This window comes from Parus major, chromosome 17 (assembly GCF_001522545.3).
Source record: "Parus major isolate Abel chromosome 17, Parus_major1.1, whole genome shotgun sequence".
NCBI lineage: Eukaryota > Metazoa > Chordata > Aves > Passeriformes > Paridae > Parus > Parus major.
In genome coordinates, this window is record NC_031785.1 from 3,656,009 (window position 1) to 3,665,255 (window position 9,247).

Below are 9,247 nucleotides of genomic sequence, written 5' to 3' on the forward strand. Positions count from 1 at the left end.
CCTCTGCATCCCGCTCCAGGCGATGGAGAGGTGACAGAGCCTCAGTGGCACCCTGTCCCCCCGCAGGTCTCCTGTGGCAGCTGCGTCCCAGCGATGTGGAAGTGGAGCTGCTGGCACACACCAGGGATGTGGTGAGCCGGGATCTGCCGGCCGAGACCGGGCTGCACACGGGCTGGCTGGAGAACGGGGGGCTCTTCATCGCCTCCAACAAGCAGCGCCTGGATGAGTACAAAAGGCTCATGTCGGTAGGGAGGAGCCCTGGGGAGTGTCCCCCGGCAGGGTGGGCTGCGGGAGGGGGTGTTTTTGTGGAGCCCCCAGCTCTCTGAATGAATCCCTCGCTGCTTTCCCACCTGGAGAGCAGCAAGTGGCCCTTCCAGGGCAGCCTCCTGACTTGCATAAGGCAGCCATGATCCGTCAAACTCCCCCAAAGCTGGCCAAATTAAATCCAGCCTCAGATTTTTGACTGTTTAAATAGAGCTAGCGTAGTTTTCCCCATTGTGCAGCATCATTTTTCAAGCTGCACAGGCAGCTTGAATTCAAAAATAGGGCCGTATTTGCTGAAATCTGAGCATCACCCCGTGCTGGATTTGGGGTTTGGGAGATCAACATGTCCTGGGATTCTCCTGCTCCTGCTCCTTCAGCAGCAAGTGATGAACAGAGCTTTTGTTCCTTACCTGAGCTGGTTTTCCTGTCCCTTGGCAGCTGGGGAAGGTGTATGGTGTGGAGTCCCACGTGCTGACCCCGTCACAGACCAAGGACCTGTACCCTCTGATGAACATTGATGACCTCTATGGCACCCTGTATGTCCCCAAGGATGGCACCATGGACCCCGCTGGCACCTGCTCCACCCTCGCCAGAGCAGCAACTGCCAGAGGTGCTACGGTACTTCTTAATTAGTAATTTACTCATTAATGCCTGCTGGTTTCATCCTCTGCCTTCCTCACCTTCTCCTTCCCCACTGTGGAGGAGCTGCTCCTGCAGATTTGGGTCTTTCCCAGGAAGGGTGTTGTCCTCTTGGTTGGGTCACAGTGACAAAGCTGGCAGGAATCCTGAGATCCAGAGAAAACAGCAGGTGGGAAAAAAGACCTTTAGGAGCAAGACAGCACTCAGAACACTGCCTGGGTTCATTTTTCCCAGATTTGGGGGTGGCATGTCAGGTGAGGTGGGTTGTCCCCCTGTCCTGGTGACCCTGCTGTGACTCTGTCACCCTTCCTCTGCCACCAGATCATCGAGAACTGCCCAGTCACGGGCATCCAGGTGAGAACTGATGATTTTGGGGTGAAGAAGGTGCATGCAGTGGAGACAGCCCACGGGACCATCCAGACCCCCTGTGTGGTGAACTGTGCAGGTACAGGGGACAGGGCACAGGGGAAGGCGTGGGACGAGCAGCCACAGCTCACAGGTGGCTTTGCTCCCTCCTCCTCGCAGGAGGAAAGCCTGCATCAGCCCTTGTGTGGCTGTCCCCTGCAGCTGTGTGGGGGTGTGGGGGATGGAGGGGAGCTCAGCACAGGTTTGTTGTCTCTGCAGGAGTGTGGGCACAAGCCCTGGGCCGGCTGGCAGGCGTGCACGTGCCGCTGGTGGCCATGCACCACGCCTACGTGGTAACCGAGCGCATCGAGGGCATCCAGGTCAGTCCTGTGCAGCTGAAACTCGGCTCCTCTGCTCTGGGGAACAAGGCTGCAGAGGCAGAAAGACCCCTGCCCCTTTCAGGGACCCCCCAGACCTGTGGGACCCTCCTCATTCCTGCCAAGCCAGGCTCTGCTCTCTGGGGCGTGCACACAGCCTCAGCAGGGCTGTCAGACCACCCCAAACAGAGTCAGATTTAATATTTAACGAGGTTACAGCTGGCAGGATAATTAGTTTTTCCTCAGGATCTCTGGGTTTGGTGTCTGATAGCAGCATTCATAAAGATCCCAGACCCTTTGTGAGCCAGCCCCAGTCCTGGCAGGCAGAGGTGGAGCTCTCCAAGCGTTTCTAAACTGCCCCAATAAATCTGTTCCTGCCATCTGGCTGTGGAGAACTGCTCAGGAGTGGAAGGAGGCATCATTCTCTCAGGCCCCAGCGCTCTGAGGGTGACACATTAATTAGTTTCCATCCTGCTGACACAGTCTGTGCCTGACCTTTCAGCACGAGGTGCCTCGTTGTAAAAGGTGCCGTGGTCCATGATTGCATTTCTGTCCCAGTAACTGCTCTGAGCCGTTCACAGCGAGAAAACCTTCAGAGGAGAGGCTGCAGCTCGGTGCCTCCTGCTCAATCCACTTAATTCCACTTGTCAACACGGGTTGCAGTAGGCCCTACACCGATTCTGCAGTGTTATCTAAATGTTTCCCCATCCATTATTCACGAGAACAAATCGCTCATTCTTCGTGCACCGCTGCCTGCGTGTGGAGCTCCTGCATCCTCCTGCAGAGGCGGGTGGCAGAGGAGTGATGATTCCTGAGCTAGGATCAACCACAGGGGCTGCTCCCTGTCCCCAGGACACCCCTGAGTGCTGCTCAGGTGTCTGTATAAGCTGCTCTGCCCATGGTTCAGCCAGGTTAGCCAATGCTTTCCTCTTGGTGCCCAAATTTGGGTGCTGAGGAGCCACTTCATGTCCCATCCTTGCCAGGTCCCTGCTGCAGGTGCCTGCCCTGTGCTCACTGGGTGCCCTAGGGGTGTGTCCCCATGGCTCTTGGCCTCCTCTGACCCCTGCACTCCCCCTCCCCATTTTTCAGAACATGCCAAACGTTCGTGATCACGACGCCTCGGTCTATCTCCGTCTCCAAGGCGATGCCCTTTCCGTGGGTGGATATGAGTCAAACCCCATCTTCTGGGAGGAGGTGAGTGGAGCTGGGAGGTTTTCTGGGGGAATGAGGCAGGTTTCCAGGGAAGCCACCTCAGAGGAGTGAACATTCAGCCCCCACATTTGGCAGGTACCAACCTCTGGTGGCTGCTGGGGAAAGCAGAGGGGAGCATCTCCCCTTTGGGGCCGTCTGTGGCACAGATATGCAGTGGAGAGGGAACAGGAGAGCCAGAAGCTGCTGTGCCCTTCCCTCTATCCTTAATTCAGACTTCAGATTTGTTGGGGTTGTTCAAGAAAACCCCAAAATCCCAAAGATTCAATGCAGCCTCGATTTATCTTCTCCGAGGCTGCCAGAGATGAGGCGGCCTCAGACCATCAGCCATCCTCTGCTCTGTGCCCTGATTCCTGTTTCTCACCTTCAGGTATCTGAAAAATTTGCTTTTGGCCTCTTTGACCTGGACTGGGATGTTTTCATGCAGCACATCGAGGGTGCTGTCAACAGAGTGCCAGTTCTGGAGAAAACAGGAATTAAATCCACCGTCTGTGGGCCAGGTAGCGTGACTGTGACCACTGTGGTGACCACTGTGGTGACCACTGTGGTGACCACTGTGGTGCCTGGGCTCTTCTGCAGATCCTGCTGGAGCCAAAGGGAAACTTTATAACCTGGGGAGAAGAAAAACTCTGAATGCAGAGACACTGCTGCTGGTCTGGCTGCAGTGATGGCATCTTCCAAGGGGTGGCAATCCAGGCCTAGCCTGGGTGGAGAAATAGAATCACACATTCAGAGGCTCACAGAACGGTTTGGCTGGGGAGGGATCTTCAAAGATTATCTAATTCCAGCTCCACTGCCATGGGCAGGGACACATTCCACTATCCCAGTCTGTTCCAAGCCCCATCCAACCTGGCCTTGGACACTCCCAGGGATGGGGCAGCCACAGCTGCTCTGGGCACCCTGTGCCAGGGCCTCCTCACCCTTGTTGTAAATAACTTCTAATTTCTTACAAACTTACAGATTTCTTATAATCTCAATTATTCCTCTTTCAGTTTAAAACCATTTCCCTGGGGAGCTGGTTGCCTTGGTCCAGTCTGGGAGTGAATGGGTTTTCAGCTGATGTTGTGGCTGCTGGGCTGGAAAATTTAAGGGGCAGATTTTTTTAAGTAGTGGCTGTTATTCTACCCAGTGTTATCTTCTATAAATATTTTTACTGCTTTCTCCTGGTCTAGTGATGTTAGATTTACCCAGATCTACATCCTAGGCTGTCTGGTGTGGAGTTAAAGCCATCCCTGCAGTGGCAGCTGGACGTGGTGCCAGACATTGAGCCCAAGCCTTGCACACTTGGTTTGGCCTTAAAATCCACTTAAAATTCACTAAAATATCAACTCTAATTGTGCTGAGGCACTTGGAGGGAAACTCTTTGGGTTGAATGAGGGGAAAATAGAGCACATCTCGTGCCCTGCAGCAGATCAAACATGACTTGCACGAGGTGGAGACCTTGGCCCTGGGTCCAGTGGTTTGATTGCACTGCAGTGTGAGCAGAGCAGAGCTGGCTGCTGGCAGATGAATGTCTCCTCTTTGTAGTACAAAAATGTCATTTTCCAAGGCTCAGCTCTCCTCCTTTTCTCCTTCTTAGCTGAAAGCAGCAGCCTGTGGCAGCTGAGTCATTCTGGGCTGAAGCAAACGGCAAAGGCTTTGTCCCCTCTGCTGTGGTCACTGTGCCAAGGTCCCTGGAGCCCTCATCACCTGTCCCAGGGCAAAGTCAGCCCTGCTGGCAGGGGAGCTGCTCTGGCTGTTGCTCCATTAACTCCCTGAGTTTGCAGCCTGGAATATCTGTGCAGGGATATCGGTGTGTGAGGAGCTGCTCCTGCCTTCTCTGGAGCACTGGGATCAGGGGAAACAAACTGGGCATTGCTAAGACCACACTGAACCCAGTTTTCCCTCTCTCCTTTTACATGGATGGATGCATGGATGGATGGATGGATGGATCACCATCAAACAGGGAGGAGGACTGCACACCTCTGTCAGGGGCTTTGCTTTCCTCCCTGGTGAGGATCTGTAGAGGGATTTCCACAGCTGATGGGTCTGTGGAATAGCACTGGCAGCAGGAGACTTTATGAGCACAGGAGAGACATCCCCAGCCCTCCCTCAGCTGAACCAAGTGACTCGAAGTGCTGGGATTTCCCAGCAGGAATTGAAGAAGGTGGAATACACCATCAGAAAATAGGGCCCAGATGTTAAAATGGCAACAAACAGATGAGTGAAGCCCCTTTAACTGGAGGATTGGGAAGGCAAAAAGAGCCCTCACAGTGCCTCGTGCACCTTCTCTTGGGGAATTTATTTTGCTTCCCAAATTTTCAGCCTAACTCCAAAAACCTGTGCTTGGTGTTGGTCCAGTTCTGGCCCCACTGACCTCTCTGGCAGCAGGACGAGGTCAGGAGAGGAGGCTGCAGGAAAGCAGTTTGTAAAGTGTGTGATATGTCCCCAGAGTGTGTGATCCCCATGTCCTGGATTTGCTGGTGCATCCCCTCTCTGTTTTCCAGAGTCATTCACAGCCGACCACAAACCACTCATGGGAGAAGCTCCGGAAGTCCGAGGGTTCTTCCTCGGCTGCGGCTTCAACAGCGCTGGTAAGGGAGACCTGAAGGGGTCATACCCTGCTGGCTTTGGATCCCAGGCAGATCCTGGTGTTCCACAGCCAGGCTTGGCCTCCTGGCCTTGTCTGCATCCTCCCCTGCTCCCCAGGGATGATGCTGGGAGGTGGCTGCGGCAGGGAATTGGCTCACTGGATCATCCACGGCCGGCCGGAGAAGGACATGTACGGCTACGACATCAGGCAAGTCACCCTGACTGCCCCAGCTCCCTTCACGGGCATCCCTCATCCCTGGTGCCCCTTGGGGATGCTTTCAAGGCAGGGCTGGAATCGGGGATGGGTGTCCAGGCAGCGGCTGTGTCCCTCCAAGGAGCTGGAGCCAATTACACACAGTGGCTTTAATGAATGTACGCATGGGGTTTGTCTCATTTGCCTCATTCCACTCCCACACAAACAACTTCCATCAGACACAAGGAGATGGCCAAGATGGGGAAGGACTGGGTAATTACATTTGGGTTTTGTTGTTCAATTAGTGCCTAATAATCCTCTAAGTTAATAATGGGGGGGATGATTTTAACAGCACAAAGATTAGCTCAGCCCACCTCTGCAGCACCACCCAGGCTGGGAGCTGTGGCTGTGCAGATGTTGGCTCAGTAATTGCTTTTGATTTGCTTGATTGGCTTTGATTTGGTTTGGGCTTTCTCACAGGGCTGTTGTGACAGCAATCACCTTTTAGGGGACAAAGCTTTGAAAATCTCACGTCACTTTAGTGGCCAAGCTGGTAAATGCCATGTTGGGGTGGGCTGTGGGAGTGAAGGGCCTGCAGAGATTGGGGAGATGTCTCCAGCTGTCCCCTTCCACCAGCTGGGCTGGGGATGGGGATGGAGAGATGGAGAAATGCCAGGCTGGGCACGGGGTTGGCACCAGCACAGCCCCCCTGACCTGCACCAAGGGACTCCAGCCCTGCTCAGAGCAGCCAGGGGTTTTCCATCCAAACATCTCCCATGTCCCATGTGCCCTGTCATCAAGCTGTCAGTCCCATTCCCTCCTTGAGCTGACAATTACCGAGCTCCTCTTTAAATAACTCCCTTTTCCTCACATTTCAATATTTATCCTCTCAGAACATTTGCTTGTAAATATTTCATCTGGCAGCTGTTGCCCGCTTGCTGCTGTCAAAACTTCAGCTCTCTGGTGATGGGGCAGCCAGGGCTGCTGGTGACATGCCATGTGTCACCTTCTGCCAGCAGAAGAGGCAGCTGCTCTCACAACTCTTGGGGAACATCACTTGTGTTCCTTGCAGGGCTCAGCCCCATGCCCTGCTTCTCCTCTGCACCTACCCAGCAAGGAGAGAAGCTGAAAGTATCATGTTGAAAGTCCCTAGAAATGGCATTTTGTCTTTCATGCCCTGTCTGGTTCCCTTTCTCCATCCCTGGGAAAGGTGCCACTTGTGCCCAAGGCTGGTCCCTGTGAGTTACACATCTCTGGGATTAACAACCTGACTGTGGGTTGAGCTGGCACATTCCTTCAAGGAGACTTTCTGTTTGAAAGATGAAAATACTTCAAATGAATTGAAAATAATTTTGGATTTATTTATATTTCAGCCTGGGGAGAACTGAGTGAAAAATATAAGGAATATCCAGGGCTCACTCACTCATCAGAGCTGTGTTTAAACCTGGGTGTGCCCTGAGCCTGGTCCCCTGTTGAACTGGGGCAGAATTATCCTCAAGTTTCATTTTATTTTTCCATTTCCCCTCCTCAGCAGGGCTGTCCTCTGTTCCCAGTTGCTCTGGGGAGGGGCTGGGAGCTCAGTGGGGGCTGCAGTTCCGATGGTCAGCATGGCCAGCACTGAGCCCTGCTGGGCTCCTCCGTTCCTGGAGCACAGAGAGCAATTTTACACCAGCAGCTGCATCTACACCTGGGTCTGCTCAAGAAGGCCATGAGCTGGTGGGCTCATCCAGATGTTGCCATCTCCCTGCCTTCCAGGAGGTTCCACCACTCCCTGACCGACAACAACCGCTGGATCAAGGAGCGCAGCCACGAGTCCTACGCCAAGAACTATTCCGTCGTCTTCCCCCACGATGAGCCCCTGGCAGGACGAAATGTGAGGAAGGACCCCCTGCACGAGGTGAGGACAGGACACAGGCTGGTCCTCACAGCAGCAAAAGGAGCTGACAAGGAGTGGCCACGGCTGTGTGTTGTTCCCCAAAACCTCTGTGCTCCCATCCATCCATCCTGGGGAGATCCCTGCCAGGTGCCAGAGCTCGCTGTGAGGGTTCTGGGGTCATGGGCAGTTTAATGGTAGAAAGCCTGAGAATTCCCATGATATTTAACTCAGCAGATATGGATTGAGAGCCTGGTGATGATCACTGGGCAAGGGAAAAGAGGAGAGGAGAGCTCTGAGGCTGAGTCAATCCCAGGGGCAGGGGCATCCCATCTGAGAGGGCTGAGCATGCTGGATGCTCACAGGAATCTCCTGTCCCTGTTCACCATGTCCTGCTTACAATTCAGCAGCAGTTTCTCCCCAGAACAACATCTCCCAGTGTGGAGTGAGGCTGGGGCACAAGGAGGGGTGTGGAAGGAGGGATGTGTCTCTGTGGAGGCAGTTGTGCCAGCACCTCCTAAGTGGTTTTGTTCCCTGGAGCCACCAGCCAGGGCTCCCTCCTCCTTCAGCCCTTTCTTCACACAAATATCCATAGGTGAACACCCTCAAGATGCAGCACTTGAGACAAAACCAATTCCCAGCTGCACCAGCAGCTCAGAACCCCCCAAATTCCTCGAGACACTCAGCGTGACCCAGCACCAGAGCCTCACCCCCTGCCAGCCCCAGCCCCAGTCCTGGCAAAGCCACATTTCCCAAGCCCTTTCCTGCTTCTCTGTGATTGGCATCACACCATTCCTGTTCCAACTGGAGGGCAGAGGCTCAAGCAGTAAAACAGACACCCCTGCCCACCAGCCCCCGGTGTTTGGTTGACAGCTCAGTTGTTTTCTGTCACTGAGGATGCAATTTATTTTTTAAGAGCACATCTAAAAAGCGATGCCCACTTGACTGACAGGCTGGTATTTATCCATGCATCCCCAGAACATGTGCTGTGTTTTATAAATAGGCACTGAATGATTTCTGAGATGTTCAACAAAATCTATTATTTTCCAAACTCAGGCTCCAAACAAGAATGTCTTAATGGATCCCTAATTAATTGCGTGCAGAGAGATTTTCCTGAGAGCACAGAGGAGGGATGAGAAGGTTGCCATATAAATATTAAATATTGTTATGTAATTACTCTGTAAACATGGTGGGGAATCTTGCTCTCTGCATATAGCAGCTCTTGGTCAGTAATTAGGGCACCCTAGTGCAGGTTTTGCTGGGGTGCACATCCAGGCTGTGGCTCTGCCCCTTGACTACCCTTGAGGAAAATATCCTGCCTGAGGGGGACAAAAATCAGGCAATTCTTAGGTTTGACACTGTTTTAAAAGACAAACTGCAGGGCTGATTTTGGCTGTTGATAGCCAAAGCCAGGGGGTCACAAGTCTGGTCTTGAGCCCACATCTTCACTTGAGGAGGGCAGCCTGAGGCTGCTCAAAAAGCTGTGGAAGGGCTTTTTTAGGAAAAGCTATTTGTTCCCATTTCTTCTGCGTAGGAGCTGCTGCGACAGGGCTGTGTTTTCCAGGAGAGACATGGCTGGGAGAGACCCGGCTGGTTCAGCCCTGGGGGAGCAGCCCCGGTAAGAACACCCGGGGTTTGGGGGGGTCTTCAGCCTGGAGACACCTGCTGTGGTAGGACCCATCACCATGGGCAGGGAGTTTGGGGTGGGGATCCATCACTGAGGGCTGAGATGTCAAGGTGGGGATCCACCACTGAGGGTTGGGATGTTGGGATGGG

The 9,247-nt window shown here is 53.6% G+C and overlaps 1 protein-coding gene across 2 annotated transcripts in view; it reads left to right on the plus strand.

The window, feature by feature from the left end:
* The window catches only part of SARDH (sarcosine dehydrogenase), a 23,336-nt gene that overhangs the window by 2,298 nt on the left and 11,791 nt on the right, over nt 1-9,247 (plus strand). For both annotated transcript variants that reach the window (XM_015644632.3, XM_015644633.3), the window contains exons 4-13: nt 67-245; nt 703-882; nt 1,225-1,348; nt 1,528-1,628; nt 2,715-2,819; nt 3,205-3,334; nt 5,321-5,407; nt 5,523-5,613; nt 7,354-7,495; nt 9,006-9,089. In XM_015644632.3, the coding sequence (XP_015500118.1) occupies nt 67-245; nt 703-882; nt 1,225-1,348; nt 1,528-1,628; nt 2,715-2,819; nt 3,205-3,334; nt 5,321-5,407; nt 5,523-5,613; nt 7,354-7,495; nt 9,006-9,089 (1,223 nt within the window). The remainder of the gene's footprint in view (nt 1-66; nt 246-702; nt 883-1,224; nt 1,349-1,527; nt 1,629-2,714; nt 2,820-3,204; nt 3,335-5,320; nt 5,408-5,522; nt 5,614-7,353; nt 7,496-9,005; nt 9,090-9,247) is intronic.